The sequence below is a fragment of the Tenebrio molitor genome, chromosome 7 (genome assembly GCF_963966145.1).
Source record: "Tenebrio molitor chromosome 7, icTenMoli1.1, whole genome shotgun sequence".
Classification (NCBI taxonomy): domain Eukaryota; kingdom Metazoa; phylum Arthropoda; class Insecta; order Coleoptera; family Tenebrionidae; genus Tenebrio; species Tenebrio molitor.
The window spans coordinates 10,615,021-10,636,308 of record NC_091052.1 but is presented as its reverse complement, the minus strand read 5'-3'; the positions used below and the strand labels follow the sequence as shown (position 1 = coordinate 10,636,308).

The following is a 21,288-nucleotide window of genomic DNA, read 5'->3' as shown; positions in this document are numbered from 1 at the left end:
GAAGAATGCAACGCTGTTTAAAAAACACTTTTTATTGTTGACATTTCTTTACAGTCCCTAATAAATTAACAAACAACAGTTTTTTTTTGGATGATTACGAAACAATACGTCGTGAATGTCTACAATTTAATGTTGACGGTGGGGATTTCGTTTTCGATGACGCCGTCATCGTCCCAGACTTCGATCAATCCGTTTTCATCAGCCTTCGACAAGATGTCGCAAACTAAGGGCGACTCGACCCCCAGAATGTATTCGCAGTATCGCGGTTCCAGCAAATACAACGACACGGTGTTGAGATTTGTCGAATCTTCTAAGCACTTGAGTTTCACTTCGGTTTGGCGGGGCTTTCCGGTTTTGTCGCAAACGCTCCCGTCTGAGTACAAGTGGGACAGCTGGGTCCTCTGTGACAAAGGCTTGGGTCTCTTGTGCGGGTGCTGCTCGATCCAGTCTAAATGTTTCTGTTTGTTGAAAGTCCCGAGCTTGATTGTGACTTTAGAGCCGTCTTTTTCGATGTGGTATTGTTCCACTGACTTTCCGTAACAAAACTCGTATCTCCACCAGCCCGTCCCTCCGGTCAGGCAATTCTTTCCCGCCAAAAAACTCTGCACTGGCGACGTGTCCTGGGGCTTGGTCTCCGGCGCTTTGGTCGTCTCCTCTTTGTCCTGGAAGTCGGGGGGCGGCACGAATTCCACTCTGATCCTGTCGAGATCCGACTTCCTGCGCAATTTAACGCTCTCGACTTTCATCTTGACGAGGTTGTAAGGCTTCTTGGGGCTGTCTTCCAAAGGGACGCAATTGATTTTATTTTCGCCCGTTTCTTTGGGCTTGTATTTGGGGTGGGCACAGACAAGAGGGGACAAGATTATTATTTCATACTGGCACGTCGAGGTCTCCTTCAGCGAGTAAACCTCGTGTTTGCCGTGGATGTAACACACGTATAAGACTCTAGTTTGACGCGGTTTATTCTGGTTTAAGTCGCACTGAGTCCCGTTCCCCATCAAAATCTCAACATACGGAAGATTGACGTTGTCGATTTTTTTCACAGGAATTTGCGCATTTCTATCAGTTTCTGATTCTTTCATCTCTGATAGAGCTTTTTCGTACAATTTGTCATCCCACCGGCCCAACGTGTACTCTTGTAATTTAACTTTCTTACCTTCACGGTCTTCATGGTACTGACGGATAAATCTACCGTGACAAACCTCGTATGTCCAGTATGATTCTAACCGATACGTGCACGACGATTGGGAGAATAAGGGCGAAATTAGTTCTAAAGCCGTAGGACCTTCGTATTTATCCTCACTGATGGATTCCTTTTCTTGAACGTTGGGTAAAATACAGCGATATTTTTCTTGATGTGAGGTGGTCACGATCAAATCTTCTGTATTGATAGAGTCAATACCTTCGATGTTGTCACCTGGCCAATGTATGTCGAACAAAACCGTGTCATCGAAGCCTTTGATGTCATGCCCCAACACAATCACGGGAAGAAAGAGGTTAATTACACTTAAAAGATTCATGTTTGCATTACACCACTCTACTCATAATTTTTCATTTTTCGACACTCAAGTAATCATAACACGTCACAAAATTGAAACGCGGCTGATAACACCAATTGAAAATAATTAGCTGACGTATCTAACCTTAAAAAACTGTCAAAGAATTGGAGAACTGTCATTGAGAAAAACAAACGTGAAGTTAACGACGATCTTGTATCAAACCTGAAGAATATAATATCCCTAATAATTTCCATGCTTTATGTTGATGTGTCCTAACCTTAAAATGTAAACAGTAGTTGGAGTTATTGTACTTTTTTTTTGAAATGCCGCAAAAAATCCACATAAGACTCGCCGCCCACAGAGTGAATCCTTCGGTAGGTGTTAACAGAAGGGTGCCGAAGATATTCACCCCGGGACAAGTCATCACAGAACAAAATGAATTTATGAGGTTAGGTCGTTGCTAATTTGTTGTTTGCTGATTGTAACGCGTATTTATCAATAGAGGACACGGAACTTATGAAGAGAATGGATTTTTAAAGTCATCTGTTGCGGGAGTTAAGGAGCAAGTCAACAATTTAATCTCTATTCGTCCCTTAAAGAGTCGGTACAATGGTGAAGTTGGAGATGTGGTTGTAGGAAGAATCACAGAAGTCCAACAGAAGCGATGGAAAGTCGACACGAATTCGCGATTGGATTCGGTGCTGTTGTTGTCTTCAGTCAATTTACCTGGAGGGGAATTGGTAAGTGATTAACCCCCAATAATATTGGGTCCTATATGACCCAATATTATTTCAATTGAGTTTATAGTTGCATATTCTAAATCGGTTATTTTTCTTTTTGTATTTTAACTAAAGTTATTTATCACGTTTTGCAAATGGGGTCTGATATGACCCATGTTGTAGGACTTGTCTCAAAAATAATGTTTTTCAAGGGTCTAAAAGTTGATTTGGTTATCCATGATCAAAAAATAAGTTTGTCAGTTTGGAACAGTTCAATTATTAAAAAAAAATGAGTTGATAGTTTTTTTTTGACATTTCCCTAGAGACGCAGATCTGCTGAAGATGAACACATGATGAGACAGTATCTTCAAGAAGGAGATCTCATCAGTGCAGAAGTGCAAAGCGTTTTTTCAGACGGCTCTCTATCGTTACACACAAGAAGTTTAAAATACGGAAAAGTAAAAATAAAAATCTTGACCGTCAGGTGTGACGCGATTACTTTTTAGCTTTCTCAAGGTGTACTACTGAAGGTTTTTCCATCTCTGATAAAACGAAGCAAAACACATTTTCATAATTTGTACGTAGGTGCGAGTATTATTTTGGGAAATAACGGTTTCATATGGATTTATCCTACTGCAAGTAACGCGGAAGAGGGTGTAGGGGGATTCGTTCAAAATCTGGAAGAAGTGAGCGTCTGTTTTTTTTTTTTTTTTTTAATGAGTAAAAATAATGTTTTAGGTCGTGTCTAAACCTGAGAGGGCAACAATCGGGCGGTTGAGAAATTGTATTTTTGCGCTCACTCAAAGCAAAATGATGCTGTACGACACTAGCATCATGTACGCTTATGAAGAATCGCAAAAATACACCGTTGCGGAATTGTTAGTTCCCGAAGCGATGGTAGATGTCGCCATTTTGACTCAAGACAGGTTGAGCATGCTGGATGCGTGATTTGTATATTTTTTTTGAGGTAAATAAAAGACCGTTTTTTAAAAATTCTCTATTAAAATACGACTTAAGAACGTGTTATATAAAATAAGTGGTATAAATAATCGTTACTTAATTTTAGATATATACACAAAGTTAAATAATAAATAATATAAATAACCTAAAAGAAAGGTATTAGAAGAGAGACAGCGTTGCTTTTTACCGTTACAAAATTTGTTCTAGGAACAAGAGTCAGTGCAGAAGTCAGTTTTAGAGGTCGTCCTCTAAGATTGTACTAGAGATCATAACCTAATGAAGTTTTTGCAACGGTAAAATTTCATCCTAGTTGAGAGTTCAAAGCTTCCACCACCAAGGCCCCCACCTTCCCGAAGTTCCTTAAAAATACATATTGCTTCATATTTTGAGTCGCTGGGAGGTTCCCGATCATTTGACGTCTCATCTCGAGTTAACGATATCACAGAAGTAGCGATACTGGTATTCGTCAACTCAACAGAAAGATCAGATCTGATAATCGTACTTAAACATAAATACTGGGAGTTTTATACGAATTAAAGCACCACAGTGTCCGTTAACTCTCAAGCGATATGTTTTCCGGGATTTAACCACTTCTTCATGTAGTAGCAGAACAGCGTACTGATGTAAAGTAGAACTAATAAGGCACATGTCACACCCAACGCCAACACCGAAGTCTTGGTCGGGCAAGGCTCGATGATCGTGACCGTTTTGTCTGCAAATCCACGATTAAAAAATCAAACAGGCGATCGTCTGGTCAACTACCTTTACCGAAATCAGCGCTCGACAGTTCGCTCTTGAGGAAATCGGATTGCTTATCGTCGCCAAAATCTAACACCAGAATCTCCTGACTGAGAGTCATGTCCTCCTCCTTTTCTTCGTCGGTCGCGTTATTCACGGATCTCTTCCTCCTGCCCCAGGACTCGATGGAGTCGCGGCCCCATTCGCACACCGCCTACAAACCACCATTAACAAACCGCGATCGCACAATCTCAACACTTACAGGTTCGCAAGGCCCAAGACAGTACTTCACGTTGCATTGGAAGATAACACCGTAGGATTCGGTGAACCTGAACGCTTCGTAAATCGATTGCAGAGCGTTACCGTCGGGTGTGAAAGCGGGGAATATGCTAGGATCCACGGGACAGCCCTCGTCGTCGATGATCTGGAAAGTGCTCTTCGAGTCTTTGGCCATGGCGACGCAGCTGCGGGCAAAGATGCCGTAAGGTGCTGAAAATAAACAATTAATGAACAAAAACGAACTCTGATGGCAAGACTCACTGTCTTCGGGAATTTCGATTCTGAAGGTGAGTTTGTCTCCGATTCGCACTGTCTCGACTTCGCGGGCGCGGCTGTCCAGGATGCGGATCCTCGGTGGAGGTGCTTCGGGGGCAGAGGTGATGCTGATCATTTCTGGATCTCTGCAAAAGAGGAAAACACAAATCAGAATCGTCAAAGAATCAAATCGTTTGACAGCTAGAATTGACAAGAAGAACACATCACGTGGTCTCCGGTGCAACTGGTCATCACGTAAATCACAGGACCGCCCATGTACTTCTCGAACCTACCTAATCGGCATCATTCCGAAAGTGATATTCTTCGACGACATGTCATAGGTACATTTAACTTTGTAGATCTTATCGGCTTTGGTCATAACAACGCTGTGATGCTGCAGGACAACCGTGTTGCTGTAGACGCCGATCTAAAACATGGCACAATTAACCGAGCACTCCTCGAGGCTCGCTACTTACCACAGACTGAGTGTTGCAATCTTGTCCATTCATCGTCAAATCGAGCCTGAACAGATCGCTGTTGATAACGTCGACGTTGCAAGTTTCAGATCGACCCAAAGCATAAATCCTCCCATTAAACGGCTTGTTAGTCCTCACTTGCACGGCGATCTTCGTGTCCTTACAGTTGACAGACACTGCAACATCGGCATTAGATCGCGTTGAAATCGGGGCAAATTAAAATACCGTCGTAGCAAGTCCCCGTCTTGTCGCAGTTCACGTCGCTTCTCGTCATATTGTTCAAAGTTGGATCTTCCGTCGCTTCGAACACAACGGGCAGCGAGTTGTCCGACGGCGCTCCCGAAGGGGTTGCGGCTTCTTAAAACCTCAGTCAATAGAGAGACCTTTTAAATATTGGACGACTTACTCTCGCACAAGTTCTCGAAGTAGCTCCCGATCCTCTCCCCGTTGTCTATGAGCGGCCTCTCCGCGTTCAGATAAGTGCTAGGACCGTCCGGTAGAGTCTTGTGGTCCAAGTGGAAGAGTTGGCAGTTGTACTGGGACCCTTGCGGGGATCCCTTATAGAGGAACGACCTGCAGAGGAACTCGTTCTCGATCTCGCAAGCCAAACGACAAGCCGCTTCGCTGGTGACTTGGAGTTCTTTGTCGGTGTAGTAGTGGAGGGCGGCGTATTGAGCCACTTTGTCGTCGGCGACTCCGATCCGAGGGGTCTGAAAGATTCGGTTGCCTTTGCAGGCTTGGTTTCCTTTCAGGCAGAGACTTTCGAAGTAGTCCACCCCTTGAGCGTCCACAAACTGGACGAATTGACCAGTGGTGCGTCTGTCCGAGTCGCTCAGTTGACATTGCAGGGTCACGTAGTTGTACTCGACGGATCGGCAAGTGAAACGATGCTGCAACAAACAGATTCGGTGTAGACGGCCTAATTTGATTGCGAGCTCCCCGAGAACGATTTAATTGGACGGCGCTAATTCCGACGATAGCTTTTCAATTATGCCATTATGTACCTACTCGCTCCCTCACCTTATTATTAGCTACAACGGAATTATTTAGTCGGGAAGGGCTGTCTGACACAAAGAAGCAAGTTTTGAGTTGAACTCGTCCTGCATTAATAACACGGCGGACAAAATTTGACTTTGTGAATGGAGTTTTCAATAATTTATATCAGAATGTTTTATAGCTGCTTACAGAATGCCTAGGTAGGTATCTTTTTTTATACCACGCAAAATTTGAAACAATTAGGCAAAAAAAACTGCAATACCTACAACATGTCAGTTAACATCCACCTTATTATTTTGTATAGCAGAAAAATCGTGCGTTATGTGTCCATATAACTCGAATATGATTCTCCATGCCTTTTTGTACACAACAATGATGTTTACTGACGTCACTTCTCATAAGTTACGTAAAAATTAATAATACCGTGTGAACAATAACTACTGATTGAGTTGGCAATAAATTCTGGTGACTTTTGGTGACTTTTATGTCATGTTCCAACGAGAAAACCATTTTATTAATAAAAGAATACAAAAACCAATTTGTACCCACTTTGATTTTTATATTCCAAAAGTAATCTGCCAATAATATTTAGTATTTACATTTTAGCGACCTTGCAAGGCTTTTTATATTTCTTTGTTGCTTCGATGAAATTTTTTACCTTACTTTCCACTTACGTCTTAAGTTCTAACACTTCTTCTACTTTGTGATCAAGTCTTTATTATTGCCAAAAAAATGGTTTTTAATAGTTTTAATAGTTCCAACTGCTGTCCATACTTATTTTTCGGAAGCATTGTGAGTCTGATATTATCTTGAGAATGGCAGAATTAACAAAAATGCCTTCTTAAGTTTCCCGTAGTTAACTTTAGGAATTTATTACAAAGGTATCGAAAACACATATCCTGTTTGTCCAAAGCCTTTGTAAATTGTTTCATTAAACCATGTTTAATGTGAAATAAAGCCAACAATTTTTTCCGGGTTTACTAAATTTGGAGGTATAATATGTTTTAATTATGTTATGAATTAAGGCCATTCGTTTTTGTCCAATGTAAAACACGTTTCCTGCTGTCCCATTCACAAAGGAAACTCTATTACAGGGTTATTATAAATGTCGTAGTTGGCTGCGATTTGCCGCCTCTTCTGAATTTGTACATTTGACAATTGACAGCTTACATTTGACATTTTATTTTGTTTACCATTTTTAAAAGCGTTAATAATTAAGGTACTATGCCGGCCAAAAAATTTTGGCCGTCATTGTCTGTCAATTAAAAAAAAAAAATGTAATCCGTACTTTATTGTCATCATGATTACCGTCTTGATTATAAACGTTATTTTTTGGGTGGTAAATTTCAAAACTCAAAATTATTTTGTCATTTCTACTACACAGAACGTTTACCTCAGGTTATCTATGTACGATTGCTCTAATTTTGTTTATTCATGTCGGATTTTTGGAATATCTGAGCTTCAAACAGTTTAAATTGATTGTCAAAATGACAAGAAACGAAAGTGGGGTTACGATTCCTAAAGGTTTATTTACACTTTACTTGAATGTCAAGAAAGTGACGGCCAAAATTTTTTGGCCGCCATAGTAGGTATTTTGAACTATTTAAGGCAGCAAAAGATTTTACTCTAGTACGTAAGTCTCTTTGTCTCTTACTTAAAAATGTTACTTTTATATTTTTGGAATGGTTATTTTTATGTTTACATACAATGTAAAGGGGATCTGAAAGCCCGTAGGGCAAATAAAGCATATTGATTGATATTTATCTCTTAAACTCCGAGATATTTTCTCCAGTCCTTTTAAAACTGATATCAATGTATTCGAAAACAGTACGCAAAAAATACATACATTACATATTACACAACCATTTTTGATGGATTCCACATAACAGATATAATGAACAAAATCCTCGAGTTACGTCGACCTGTGTAATTAGTGTGTGCATTTTGCAGTGACCTGAACGAGCCCATTTAACCTTTGAACTTGACTTTCCAACACTTTCGAGACTTTTAAGTTTCAGTTAAAATTTTACTTCCGCAAATCCCCGTTAATCCTGCTTCTGAGGAGCCGTGAGACTGAGCGGTTGACACGCGTCCACTCTTAAAATTCAACTAAAATCAGAAAGGAGTCGTTGAGGAACTATAAACGCTTATTGGGATCGCAACCCAACAGCTCCCGTAAACGTAAAGTTTAATTTACATAAGTGGCCATAATTTCGAACACAATGGTCTTGCAGATACGTCGGCGTTTACACCCAGCTATTATTAGCGCGTAAAATGAACCCTACCGAAAACACTCACCTCGTTGAGACAGGCCGCCAGACAAGCCTCTTTGGTGGACGTGTAAATAAGCGCGTTGTCCAGCCCCCGGATCATCTTGTTGGGGACTCGCTCGAAAGCCCACGGTCTCAGACAAACATTTTCAGATCTCAACTGCAGCTTGGTCATGTAGTACATGTTGACCGACCTCTGCGGCACCGCCGACGGATTGTTCGCCGACGTCTCGTTTTGGAGCTGACAAAGCGTCTCTTGAACTGGTATCAGAGGATTTACGACGAAACTGAAAGCTGCGGCTTGACAGTCGGGCTCTTCGCGACACCACCCTTGACACTCGTACAGACTTAAGTTTTTGACGGTGTAGTATGTGTTGCCTCGGTAGTCGAAGTCTGTCAGTTTTTCGAACGCTATCCTTCCTGCAAACAAAAAATTCATTCGATCACTTCTACTCTCGAGGACTCGCGCGATTAATGTCTTCGGGAGTCGGATGTGTGTACAGGACGACTCAGGCATAAAATATAGCTGTCGTCGGTTTCATTTCACATTCCATTTCCTCTTCTTCAGGTAGCAGTAAATTAAATACTAGTCAAAGCATAGGTGGAAGCTTCCGCAATGCGAGGAAACCATCCATTTTATGGGAGTTCGCAATTTTTATAACCTGTCCGTTATCGGAGTGTTCTGGGAGAGTAAAATGTCATAAATCTTTTCTCCTCTTCACATTCAACTGGTTTTTCTAATAATTAAATGATTCAACAAAAAAGTGTTAGCCTTCCAGGAACTTTATCGCTTCCTTTATTGACAGGAGTCTATCGTCTTTTAATGGTTTCACAGGATATCCAATCATTCCATTCAAGCTCACATTTTAATAACCAACAGAAAATGTATCACGGATGTCTTGGTGTTTTATTACAAAATGGAAAATTTTATACGTTGTAAAGACAAGAACATAACATTTTTCTTAACAAATTCCAACTTTGGTTAAAACTGTTGTATTGAAAGACTTATAACTTGAGCCAGTCTGCAGAGTCTTATACCGAACTAGTCGCAACACAAACACAAACATGCTCGAATTTGCATAGACTTGAACCTCTTCGCATATTCAATGCCGCCACAATCTCAATCCCGTTCGGCAGTTTTGGCTTCATAATGACTAGTCAAAGACATCGAAGATATTGTTTTTGCGGAGCTACAAGACCTCAACCCAAATTGCTTTTCGAAGCATTAACAGTACATTTTTTATCTCCCAATTGCTTAACCACAACAAATTGCTTAATTAAACGTGGACGTTTATCCCCGTTGTCATAATTCTGCGGTCTGCGCTGAAATTCCTCTCGCTCAAATGGACTTGGACTAATTGTTGTCTGTTGGTGCAATTTGTACCAAGTAAACCTGCATTACCACTTAATTCGTATAATGAGAGTGGACGCCGTGAAGCACAAACAGAACCGACATGAGTCAATTTTTCAATAACGGTTCAGAATTCGTCTGCAATTTGGATATAACCGAAAAAAAGACAATGGAAAAACCTCAAAGAACCGTAAGACTTTGCTCATGTCCAGGTTCCGGTTGGCCGCTGAAAATAAATAAAAGCACTCACCTAAACTTCCATAAATATTTGCTAGGACTAGAATCAGACTTATTGCGAGAGTGTGGCGCGTCATCTGAAAATAAACAGACGTGTTAGTGGGGGAAAGTCTTAATTTCCTGCTATCGGTCTAGATGGAAGAGGAAGAAGGTGGACTGGGGAAACGCGAATTATTCGTGACTGTGGGAACCGGAGCTAAAATATTTTACTCATTAAGTTGTTGATATTCCAAGTGGAAACGTTACTTGCATGTTTGCACGTAATAGATGGCTACTCGACAAGCTACTTAGCGTTGAGGCGCCTAAGTCGTCGTCCAGGTTATTTAATATGGAAATTCATCGTTCTATTCTGATCGTTACCACCTCAGGACATGATTCCATCGCAATAAATTATCCACGGAAGAGCAATTATACGCTTGGTAACACGATCGCAAAAATATTACCCAAAATCGCCACAACTGACAGAGCTCCAACTGCACCCGAGAGATTGATAACATTGCAATTTAATATTTGGTGTCGCGATGCGCCTCTCCCTTTGCATGACATTCGTCATTTGCGACATTTCCAATCGCGGTTATTTATGCAGATATTTCACTTGATTTGGCGAAAAATAAATTACTTTCAAATTCAATTTCATATTCGATCAAGCGTTGAATTAAACTTAAGCATGCAAACTCTTCGAAGCATGCGACTCAGCCGCAACACCTCCGAGACTTCAGTTCGATTCGAAATGCAGTTGCAGCGAGTCGTAACTCGAGTCTCGTGGCTGCATGAATTATAACTTCTCGGCAATTAAATGTAAGTAAGCGAGACTTGGTGAGTTTGATGGGAAAAATCGCTTTGCTGTGGTCCTGTGCGTAGGGCGAACCCGGCGCATTCACCAAAACTCTCTAAATAAGGCGACGCCAATTAAAATTAAGATCACATCGAAACGAAGCAATTTTCTGTAATGCATCTCGTATCTCGACGCTTTCAGGATAATGCCTGTTTGCTGGAGCGGTACAAATTCGAAACCGCTTTCAACAGCACGCCGTACATCCAGACCAGCTGCACTCATTTCTACACTCTCTCAACCAGATCGAATCGAAGCGATCAACAGTAGCACACAATCTGGATATTGTATGCAAGATGTGACCACATTAGACAGAAGAATTCGCAACACGAAGCTTCAAAGATCGTTTGGTTTGGTTCGAGGACTTCACTCCACTTACCTTGAAGAGGATTATTTTGGACAAAATCAGACGAGCAGTTGAGTAATGATCTCGTGGAAGTATCGATCGTCGATTCGAATAAATTCTGAATGCAAATCCGAAGTCGTAAACTAACTGCAAGAATAACTAGCGTTTATAATGGTGTACACGAATGGAACTGCGGTCAAAGGTTGCTATGGGCATGTATAGTTGGCTGATGATTGCAAGGGCAATGCACTTGTACGAAGAACACTGAAAATCTCACTAATACAGGCTCGTAAATGCACAAACATTTGTCCAGCTTTTATGCTTCAATGAAAAACAATGAGTCTTGAAGTTTTGTGATTGAGTGGAAGATCGATAGGGTCAACAGACTTCGCACAGGAAGTGTCGATAAGCACCGTGTCTTCAGTTTTGAACCGATCGAGACCCACATTCCTGCTTCGGTTTTTATCACTTTCGCTTTCTTGACAGTTCGATTATTTGAAATGGAAAGGGACATAATTAATGAGACAGTGTTGGAGAGAGAGAAAAGGCCGCGATAAATGAGTGTGTTTTACACTTGCCCGATAACTGAGTTTAACAGTAAGAGCTACTTATGTTATGGTTGTTACCGTTAATGGAACAGTTAATTTACTTCTTAGTGCCTCGTCCTCGACAACTCAGCCAATTTCGTTAATTAACCCGCGTATAAATTAGAGTCGTGCTAAATTCAATTTAAAATTCTTACCGGCCGCTCGGCGTGTGAGTCTCGAATTACCAAAACTCGCGAAACAAAAAGCTTCACCGAGTATTGATCGCATTTTTGTCAAATTCCAGTTGAAGGCGACGAAACTTGTGGTTTGTGTATTTTAATCACATTCGAACGGCACCAAGGCAAAAAAACTGACAGACGTTGAATGAAACATGTGCTTTGGGTGGTAATTGGTTACGCGAAACTTCTTCCCATGACAAATTAACACACGAATCGAACAAAACGTGATTCTAAATTTGAATGCTCTAAATAAGATTCGAATCGCTCAACGTTTCATCTTCCATCTAATTTACATTCCTGAAGCGTGCTTATTTTATGCGAATGACATCCATTGTTCGATGACATGCATCAGCTGCACTACAATCATACTATGTGCGCGACGTTACAGCCGACCAGTTGCATTTAAAATGCACACAAACGGTACATCCGACGTTTTTCTGTTTTTAGAAATCGTGGAGATTTGCTTTGCCTCCTCCCAGATGCGAAAATTAGTCGCGGAGAGGCGCAGCTGTCGCACCGCTAGGCCAATTTGGGGCAAAAAATTTAAAAAACCAAACTAAAACAGGTGAATTGTGTCTTCTTTGGGTGCCGTTTCAAAAAATACTCAACTTTGAGGTTAGAATAAATGACACGTGTCACGTAAATGACAGTTCAAGAATTAGGAACGTCGTTTGTGACGTGATGCTAGTTTAAGGGTTGGTTAAGCTAGAAGAGTTATGTCTTGCCTGCACAAGAGTTGTTCTCGTTCTCTTGATACATCCGAATGGCACGCAAAGAGACGCCCCGACCGTTTGCTCCTGATACATGGCTTCCAGGTTTGTGCCAAGAGCACAACATTGCTTCATTTATCCGCAATTATTTTAAGCGGCACGCAAATTTCTGGAACGTAGGCGAGATGAAAGAGTAGCCCCCAGATGAAAGAAACAAATTAAAAATTTATAATTTATGCAAAGTAAGATGTTTTTTCCCTTGCTTTAATTGTGCACGACAATGAAGATGTTCTTGCAACACCGACCCGGCAAATTAGTTATTACATCGTTTTATCTAACGGAACACGGGCCAATTATGAATGACAAGTTAATAATGGTGTACTTTTATATCCGCCAAACGTATCATCATCCGTCAGGAAGACTAATTTCGGTTATTATAAAAATTTGCCTTAACGAGGTATTAAAATGTGAATTGGCGACTATTATGGCACACTGTGCCATACCGTTATGGCAAGATAGTATCACAAGATGTGACCCTTCGCCCCGAGCTGGTGCCAGACTGCAACCAAGTGCATACCGCTATATGGTCGGCATTTACAATGAGCAGTATTCATGTCAGGCAGGTTCTGTTTTTATCATTCTGCAAATGTTCGCTTCTGCTGATGGAAAGCCGCGTTATTCCAAAACAACACACGAGATTGATCAGAAACCGCAAAATTATTTAGCAATTAAAGCAAAAATGGGACCGAGACTTGTTAAAACCACTAATTAGGAGCGAGGATAATTGAAAATTAATTAATTATTTGTAGAAAAAGTAGTCGCATCGGCTGCAATGACACGTCGAGGTGATGGCAGCGCGACCCGGCGGCCGCTTTTTGCACTTGTAAGATGCGATTCCTCTTTTTAGCGCACCTTTTAATTTCCACCTTACCTTTTACGTTTTCGGCGATAAAGGAAAATAAGCGTATACAGCGTCGCCACTGCTGAATAAAATATGAAGCGGTCGTGAAAAAGCCGTTCAGAACTCGTGTAGTCGGCAATATATTAGAGATGTGGTGAGAAAACAATGCACGTGAAAGACATTAAAAAGGAAATCTGATTTTTAGGCATGGCGAAGAATGCACCGCCATTAAGAGCAGGATCGTGGTGGAAACGGTGACCGGGTACTACTTCTGGGTCAGGCGTCAGTCGAGGTACCGTTGATGTCTTGCGAAACATCCGTTGTAACTTACGATGGTCTTGTGGGACCATTAACCACGCTGATTTCGCAACGGCAATCAGGAAGGGCTACGGAGTCAAATTTGAAAAATAGTGGAAAAGTGAACGGGGCGATAAAATTATGCAGGTCAGGCTCTCAAGACCCCCGAGATTTACTGTAGGGGATTTTTCTGGATACAAGGTGCACCTGAATAAATAAACATCAATTTAAATAAATGAATACAGATGTGCGATTTGTATCATAGATCTATTACTCGTGGGGCGCTCTCTTTACCGATGCAAGTACGCAATTATCTCAATCTCTATTGTTTCCGCACACTTGAAAACTTGTTACAAACTATCATAAAAGACCGGCCGGAGGAGCAGCGCCGCCAACATGTGTGCAATAAAAGCACCAAGACTCCAAATGTATGTGCTTTTCATGATTTATGTCCAGATTTGCAGGTTTTGAGTTATTAATGCTCGCAGGACCTGGACTAGACGTTCAACGCGATCCGGATCGCGATGCCAACGATATTTCACACAGAGAAGAATCAAATTCGCACAATTTGTCACACTTGCAGTGACTTCCGAAACTTCATAATTGGTTCTGTAATTTTTAATACGGGATTTGATGAGTTTTTCGGAAAAAACCAGCGGCTTAGCCGGCTGTGAAATCATTTCATCAGATCGTGACGATGGAAAAGAAGCTGCTTTGTTCGAGAAATTATTTTAATATGCTTTTACGATGTGAAATCAAAAGGATTATAAAATGACCAGACAAAAAGGCTCCAACTTATTTAATAAAGTTTGCGTGGCTCGCCTCCTCATAATTAACACGTAACACAAGAAAAGTCCAACTTGCCACTGTTGTTCGACTAGTTTATTACTAATTTTATTTTACTGCACAAACCGGAAGCATTAACATGTCATATAAAGTCAAAGAGGAATATTAAATCCACACACCATGTCTGTTATTGCCATAATTAGCTTAAATCTGAATTATCGAGGAATTGTAGAAAAATCTGAAATAGTGTATAATATTTGCATGATTATGGTATGATGAGGGTGACACCGGACAAACTGAAAGGTTTCGTTACGAATATATGAGCTTTTCTGGCTAACTGATGTTTAAATTTTCATCGGAACTAATTTCATGCAAATAGCCTATCATAGAAGTTTATACACCAAATAAGGCTGCCCATGCCTCGTAATTACCGTAATACTCGGTGCTGCGGTTATGGAAGGGTTCACTGAATTCCTGGAGCTTATTATATTAAATAAAACACTGTAATAATAATTTCCGTGAACATGGAAAAGGAGAACTATGGGAAAAGCGACTGGTTCTTGTCTCTAGACCCGACGAATCTATCACTCCCATTTTAATTAAGCGTAATTGAGCACTCACAGCAAGCACAAACCTGCAGTAATTAATCCACCTCAATCGGGGTAATTTTTCTTAATGGCATCACTCGACTTGACGTGTTCGAGCGAGCGGTGAATTTTTTTGGGTTTGGATTTCGGTTGCAAAGCGAAATAGCGCCACCCTTGCCTGCCTTTATGCATTCCTGCCGTCACAAATCGCGCGTTCCGAAGCAAAAAATTGCCCGGCAGTTGGCTCGATTCGAACCAACTCGCTTCAGTAATAAGAATTTGTTCCGAGTTTTCTTTTTGAAGTAGTTCTTTGTGGCGTAGTCACAACAAAAACTTCTTTGTGTGCGGTGCGAATGCAGTCTTGGCTGCAAATAACAGCGTGCATTAGTTGTAGAGACCGGGTAAGACATGCACGCCGTCAGGATAATCAACCTAAAGTTGTTCGGGTTTAAGGATAATAGAAACAGGCAGAGAGCGTAGCCGTGGCACGTTCGCGCATTTGGCACCTAGCTTGACCACATGATCGATCACAGCTTTATGTGAATCCCACGGCGAGACTGTTCAACGACCTATTTCTATTGTCGCACCAAAGAAAAATGCAAAACGTGAGCTTTCGCATGGCTTTATCTACACATGCGACAAGGACGCTGCGCCGGAGAAAAATTCCATGCAGATTTACGGCTAGTTTAATTAGCCGCACGTCTGCATAAATTATCAGGAGGACTCTAGTCTCACCAAGAAAAACGAAGACTTCCCACAAGCAACCCGACGCAAGACCAGATAAAATCAGCACTGTCAGTTTCTAAAACAATGGAAATTGAACTGGACGAAGTAGGTGGCATCTCAAGAATCGAGAGTCACCAGCATGTCTCAACCGCTCCCATATTTTGATTTATGGCTCCGGCTTTTTTGTAACGGGCGCTTGAACACTTTGTAGGTCAGATTCTTCTTCAGCGATCTATAATTACCGGCGTCCATGACATAATCCAATTTGACCACAGCCTCATAATTTGAGTTCATTTGGCGGTCACGCCTGCAGGGCAGGACTCAGCGACTCTGAAGATGTGTCGTTCCAGCACTGGACCGTGCAGGAACTGCATAAATTTCCCGGGATACCACGTCCCATCCTTGAGCCGCGTCCATTACCACCGGTTTATTTCAGTGTGTTCGAGTGAAATCGATCGCTCTTCTATTTTTATTCCCTCGGTGCTCCGCCAACTGCATCCGCATGTGTAGGGGTCAAGGTTCACGAGGTCCTCCAGTTCGATTTTGAATGCGAGCCAAGAAAATAATCAAAGCCGAACTGTTTCCGTTCTTTGTGCGGAACTCGCGTAAAATTTTATTTACCTGGCCCAGTTCTTTATTGCCGACTCCCGCAGGAAAAGAGCCATCGGGAAATTACCCAACGGAATCGTATAGCCATGTTTTTAATTCGGAGGTGGTTTTAGTCGCATTAGCGGATTTCGTGAGGTCGTCGCAAAATAAAATTGATAAATTGCAAATTCGCGACAATTCGCTTCATGAATACACAAATCGATGGGATCGGTGAAATGTTTGTTTTAATTGAGAGGCACCGGGAATGGAAATTGCGAAAAATATATTTGGGACTCTATGAATGAAATAAAAACAGATTGCACCTCCTCGCGAATTTATCTGTAGTATTTGTGGAATTAAAAAAGGTGTGGAAAATACGCGAAGCATGTCCGAAGGAAGCAATTTTGCATCATGAATCGGCTCCAATTTGCATCTTAAATAAAACAACAATGGCTTTTGAATCGAGCGAAAGCTTGCTGGTTTTGACAGTTTTCCGTCAAAATTTTTGCCCAGAGCTAGATGTGCCAGATCGCTCTTTTTGTTTGACCAACGGAGCAAGACTGGAGCTTCCGCGTGGGTGCCGAATGTAGGTTTTGAGGCACACAGGAAGTGTCCAAAGGAACAGGAGGTTAAGTCAGAAGTGTAGTGAAGGCCAATAAAGTGCATTGAACTTTCTCCAGCATTGTCAAGGTCCTCTCGGTGTTCCATTAATGATAATCGTTGTTCGTCACAGATTATGGTTTCGTAATTAATATTATTGATTTAAGTCATTCCTAGAGATGTTTAGACTTGCTATAGAATTACGTACTCACGTCTTGCAGATGGCGCGACGGTGTAATTGCAATTATATTAATTGTAGAACGAGAAGCATCGGTGCACTCTTGAAATTGCAATGTTGACAGTCCGACAAATCCGATATTGTCTTGCATTTTAAAATTATTTTATCTAATACTGTCTGTTTAAATTTATTTCTGAACGATTATTATTTGTCAATCTTTTTTATCTTTAGTTCTATGGAAATATTTTATACCTACTAGATCCTTTAATATTAAATATTTTGACATTCTGATCTGACGAAACAAGAGACAAAGCAAGAATCGCACTGGAGGAGCAACGAACTGAAGAACCCGATACATTTACATTTATTAAATAAAACTGTTGCATTATAATTTGATCGGTTGCTTCCTCGCCTAAATTGACGGAAGCTTGATAATGTGAGATTGCAATTTTGTGTGTCGTAGGTAACGAATTTACATTTTCGCCAAGCACAATTTCCATTTTTCTTTGAGCTGCAGCAGCATATTCATAAGCACCTTTGCAAGGGTTTGTGTGAATATTTAACGCTACAACAGAATAAGACAGTCAAGTTTGAAGTGAAGCTTAATTTATAAGCTCAGACCTGGCGAATTTCTTGCACGGCGTTTCCGTCATAAATTTTGATTTAAAATGTTTGAAAAAGCTGATTTAGTGATGCGATTTCGTAACAAGTTTTAAGTTTGAGGGTCGCTTCTTCGGGGATATGTTAAATCGGAGCAGTCCTATTCCTCGGATGGCAATCCATTCTCATTTATTGTCTCCCAAGACCTCATGGTTAGAATTATGTCAAAAGTGGAAAAGAAGGACGTATAAATTTAACTAGGTACTGGTTAATTTTATAGTTTGTTCGCACGGTGCTAGAATTCGCTGTTGAAATCATCAGAACCTTTTAAGCGGTGCAACACAGATGCATCGTTATTATCGGAGCCATCGAACAATTCTCGCGAAGCTCTTGTGAGAAAATGGCATCTCGGATGTCTTACCATTTTCAGTTAGGTGCCATTAAAGTCTCAAGATCGCAGCTGGAGATGCTTCGGGGATATTTGCGTTTTTTTATTTGTCGACCGTTTCGCAAATTCCGCCTTTACTTCGAATTAAACCGTGTCTCTCCATTCGAAAATTGTTTATTTAGATTGGCATCCGCTATTCACTTTTACGGTTATGTAAATAACTGACATATGTTTAATACTCTTGATTTAAAATACGAACTTCATCAGTTCGAGATTACGTATCGGTACTTTTACTTGTACTGTTAACACAAGTCCCACACCGTCAATTGATATGTAACTGTCGTTTTATGCTGACACAGTGCTAAATCACCACGGTCCCAATACCCACAAACACTGTTCAGATTTTACAGTTACGTAGTTAGCACCAAGAATAATAAAGTTCGCGATTTACAGTTGTCCCAGCAAAGTAAAATGGCCATGTTGACTTAATTGTCACTACTGCTCTCGAACTGTGTCAATGACGCAACCTCGAAGAAGATAGAAGTCGCTGTCACTCCCGACAACCCTCTTCAGTTTTCGACAGCGCCAGCAACGACCTTGCGGCCAAGTGTGAACGCTCCCATCTAATTTCCGTCGTTCATTAGCAATTTTCCCAATTATCACGGTTGTCCATTGTTCCTGATCCTTAAACAATTGTGCAAAAAATCCTAATAGGATCTCAGCGCCGAGCAACGAACAAAACGTCAACTCCGCCGTTTCTTTTTAATTTGCGGATTAATTTAACGTATGACTTGCGGATTTCTTTGATAAGCTTCGAGGCGCTTAATTGCCGAGATAGTTTGTTTAAAAATCTCCACAACAGAACTCATCTGACAAATTGCATCATGGTTGAAATAGAGTAAAGCATGGAAACCAGTTTGAGTTATTCGATATTCATTATACAAGCCACAAGTTCTATTTATACCAGCTTAGACGACCTTGAGAGTTCATCCTAGGTCAGTAACTTGCAGCCCTCCGTGGTCTTCAACGGAAACACAATTCTGTAATTAACCATAATTCCATGTATCGGACGAGACTGATTTCCTCTGGAGTGCGTTTCATGCATTCTCTTTATCTACTCACACGTTTATTCGCCATAATCGCCGCTTTACCGGTCATCCTGAAGAAGTGGAGGGCGGCATAATTACAATCGCTATTTTCCAAGAAATTTCGAATACATTTTATCCAGTAACTAACTCTTTGATCGATTGAACCCTATACTGCTGGACTCTTATGCAAAAATGGCGTTTGATATTGATGTGGGAAATTTTTCCACGAGATACGAATCTAGTCGAGCATATTCACCTTCCTTCAAGCTCGGCTTGATGAATGGATCTTCTTGTCAATTTAAGAAACGCGTCAGTGCTCAATAGAATCGAAATTTATTGTATTATCGAATAACATTTTACCAGTTCAGATTCATCATGACCTGGTGCGTTGTAATGGCAATCTCGACAGGGAACCCTCCATGTTGCTTACGCCGTGTTAGTTTTCCGGATCACAGAACAATCTAGAAATGTTAGGTAGCAGGGCTGTCAATAAAAATGTATGCGAGGAAGAAAACTGTTTTATCGATATTGTGTTGCTGAAATCTGATTGTCAGAAATGTTCCAAATAAAAATTAACAATTTCATTGTAACGAAACAAACCAAAAGCTTCATTTAACAGACGAGCTTTTTCTCGTTTGCTTTTACACAAACTTAGTACACAGGATTTGTCGGGATTTTTCTATACCAACAACAAATGAAGCTCGAAAATTTTATGGCTTAATTAGTTACCAAGAAGAATGGTAATTTTCGGTTTTACTGCCAGCGTGATCATTTTATAGCCTCTGAAAAGAAATTTCGTCTTGTCTGTTTTAATTACAAAAACACTCCACTTCCTTTCAGTTAGTTTAGGAATAAGAGTGTTATAAGATTTTAAATAAACAAAATAAAAGCAAATTTACATTTGATTTTATTTTTTAATTACCGTCTCAGTCTGAGTAAAAAATATTTGATGGATGTAGCGTCGTATTAAATATTTAAATAGAGAAGGCTCTTACAACCCAACATAAAATTTAATAAGTAAGCAAAAAATCTTGGGAAAGTTCGGCCGAAAGCCGTAAAAATCGTAAGCTCGGCGTTTCTTGACCCTCCTTATTAAAGCCGCCTCTTCCCAGGTGTTACCAGGAAATGTTAGAAAAGTGGATGAAGAGTGAGACTTTAATAAAAGTCTATAAAAGCAATTTTTTATAATGACGTTATTGCCTCTATTATTTCTTAATAGTTCTGCCAACTACCATCACGGTATGATTCAGCTCATTTTACTTTCAACATTAATAACGTGATTTTTTGAGTGGCTGAGCTTTTTATTAAACACATATTTAAGCTTCATCTCCAATTTGCTCCCGGAGTGAAATGATTTTTTAATGAGCCACACACAAGACATTATCATAATGAATGTTCTTCTGTTTGGCGTAATTTTCAGCCTAATTTATCTAATGGAGTTTGGGTGTTTTGTAGAGTTATCCATTATGAATCACGACGTGTTAAACCGTGCGAGTACGAATTCCCAAAAAAATCCCCGTTATCTGAATTTGTTTAACCTAAAATTTGGTGCGATCGACATCTTTCGACGTAACTTTTATTCATAAGATAACTGTAAACAATGCAAGCTCTCGCGGAATGTGGTTTTCTCGGAGATGAATCGTTTGTATTTTGATGTGATCATGCCCAAAACGAGGAACGATGTCAATGGGCCAAAAGCCGTCAATTTTGCAGATCGGTAGCAGTACAGCTAGTTAAACAAATTTTACTGTTAGATTTATTCGACGAGCTTCGACAGAGACTCGAAGAAAAAACGATTAAGCTTCTGGTGTTTTACCGGCGCTTTTTTGCGCCACCACCGGAATTCCGTGGTGCCAAATCTGGTATTTAGCGTTTTAATTTGGTCAACCGCATTCTTACCTTGAGCATGTCCACCCGAATGTCCCGAGAGTTTGCAGGCGTTGAACTCACCACGATTCCACTACACAACACCAAGTCACAGTTTCGTAACCGCTTCTCAGGTTCAAGTTCACTATAGGATCGCGGTCCTGCAAATGCTTCAAGCAGGCCTTCCGCGTCTTACCGGGCCGAAATGAGTTCAACTTACAGGTGTCTTGTCTTATAGTTGCCGCTGTG

At 40.7% G+C, this 21,288-nt stretch overlaps 3 protein-coding genes across 4 annotated transcripts; 1 reads left to right on the top strand and 2 right to left on the bottom strand.

Annotated features, from left to right (window-relative positions):
- Positions 1 to 16: 16 nt before the first annotated feature.
- On the bottom strand, positions 17 to 1,685 carry LOC138135146 (endoplasmic reticulum lectin 1). Its single transcript, XM_069053801.1, has one exon. It carries the CDS (start codon positions 1,518 to 1,520, stop codon positions 120 to 122), a length of 1,401 nt encoding a protein of 466 aa, XP_068909902.1. The 5' UTR covers positions 1,521 to 1,685; the 3' UTR covers positions 17 to 119.
- Positions 1,686 to 1,730: 45 nt separating this feature from the next.
- Positions 1,731 to 3,211, top strand: Rrp4 (exosome complex component Rrp4). Its single transcript, XM_069053808.1, has 5 exons — positions 1,731 to 1,947; positions 2,002 to 2,239; positions 2,542 to 2,676; positions 2,725 to 2,904; positions 2,957 to 3,211. The coding sequence occupies exons 1-5, from the start codon at positions 1,823 to 1,825 to the stop codon at positions 3,164 to 3,166; spliced, it is 888 nt and encodes a 295-aa protein (XP_068909909.1). The 5' UTR covers positions 1,731 to 1,822; the 3' UTR covers positions 3,167 to 3,211.
- Positions 3,212 to 3,250: 39 nt separating this feature from the next.
- On the bottom strand, positions 3,251 to 21,263 carry tyn (trynity). Of its 2 annotated transcripts, none has more exons than XM_069053799.1 (11): positions 21,073 to 21,263; positions 9,794 to 9,857; positions 8,221 to 8,612; positions 5,333 to 5,816; positions 5,152 to 5,283; positions 4,927 to 5,102; positions 4,744 to 4,877; positions 4,457 to 4,596; positions 4,179 to 4,405; positions 3,947 to 4,130; positions 3,251 to 3,890 (listed from the first exon to the last, which is right to left on the bottom strand). In XM_069053799.1, the coding sequence occupies exons 1-11, from the start codon at positions 21,079 to 21,081 to the stop codon at positions 3,739 to 3,741; spliced, it is 2,094 nt and encodes a 697-aa protein (XP_068909900.1). In that variant the 5' UTR covers positions 21,082 to 21,263; the 3' UTR covers positions 3,251 to 3,738. The 2 variants fall into 2 exon arrangements, with proteins under 2 accessions (XP_068909900.1, XP_068909899.1); XM_069053798.1 differs by having other exon boundaries at positions 3,255 to 3,890; positions 3,941 to 4,130.
- Positions 21,264 to 21,288: the final 25 nt, after the last annotated feature.

What these genes read in the sequence shown, in the direction of transcription:
- Rrp4 (XM_069053808.1), top strand. Translation starts at nt 1,823, where the DNA reads ATGCCGCAAAAAATCCACATAAGACTCGCCGCCCACAGAGTGAATCCT. An exon ending in GAACAAAATGAATTTATGAG is followed by an intron (nt 1,948 to 2,001) that starts GTTAGGTCGTTG and finishes ATTTATCAATAG; the next exon opens with AGGACACGGAACTTATGAAG. An exon ending in ATTTACCTGGAGGGGAATTG is followed by an intron (nt 2,240 to 2,541) that starts GTAAGTGATTAA and finishes ACATTTCCCTAG; the next exon opens with AGACGCAGATCTGCTGAAGA.
- tyn (XM_069053798.1), bottom strand. An exon ending in CTTCGAGAACTTGTGCGAGA is followed by an intron (nt 5,284 to 5,332) that starts GTAAGTCGTCCA and finishes TGAGGTTTTAAG; the next exon opens with AAGCCGCAACCCCTTCGGGA. An exon ending in GACGGGGACTTGCTACGACG is followed by an intron (nt 5,103 to 5,151) that starts GTATTTTAATTT and finishes CCGATGTTGCAG; the next exon opens with TGTCTGTCAACTGTAAGGAC.
- LOC138135146 (XM_069053801.1), bottom strand. Translation starts at nt 1,520, where the DNA reads ATGAATCTTTTAAGTGTAATTAACCTCTTTCTTCCCGTGATTGTGTTG.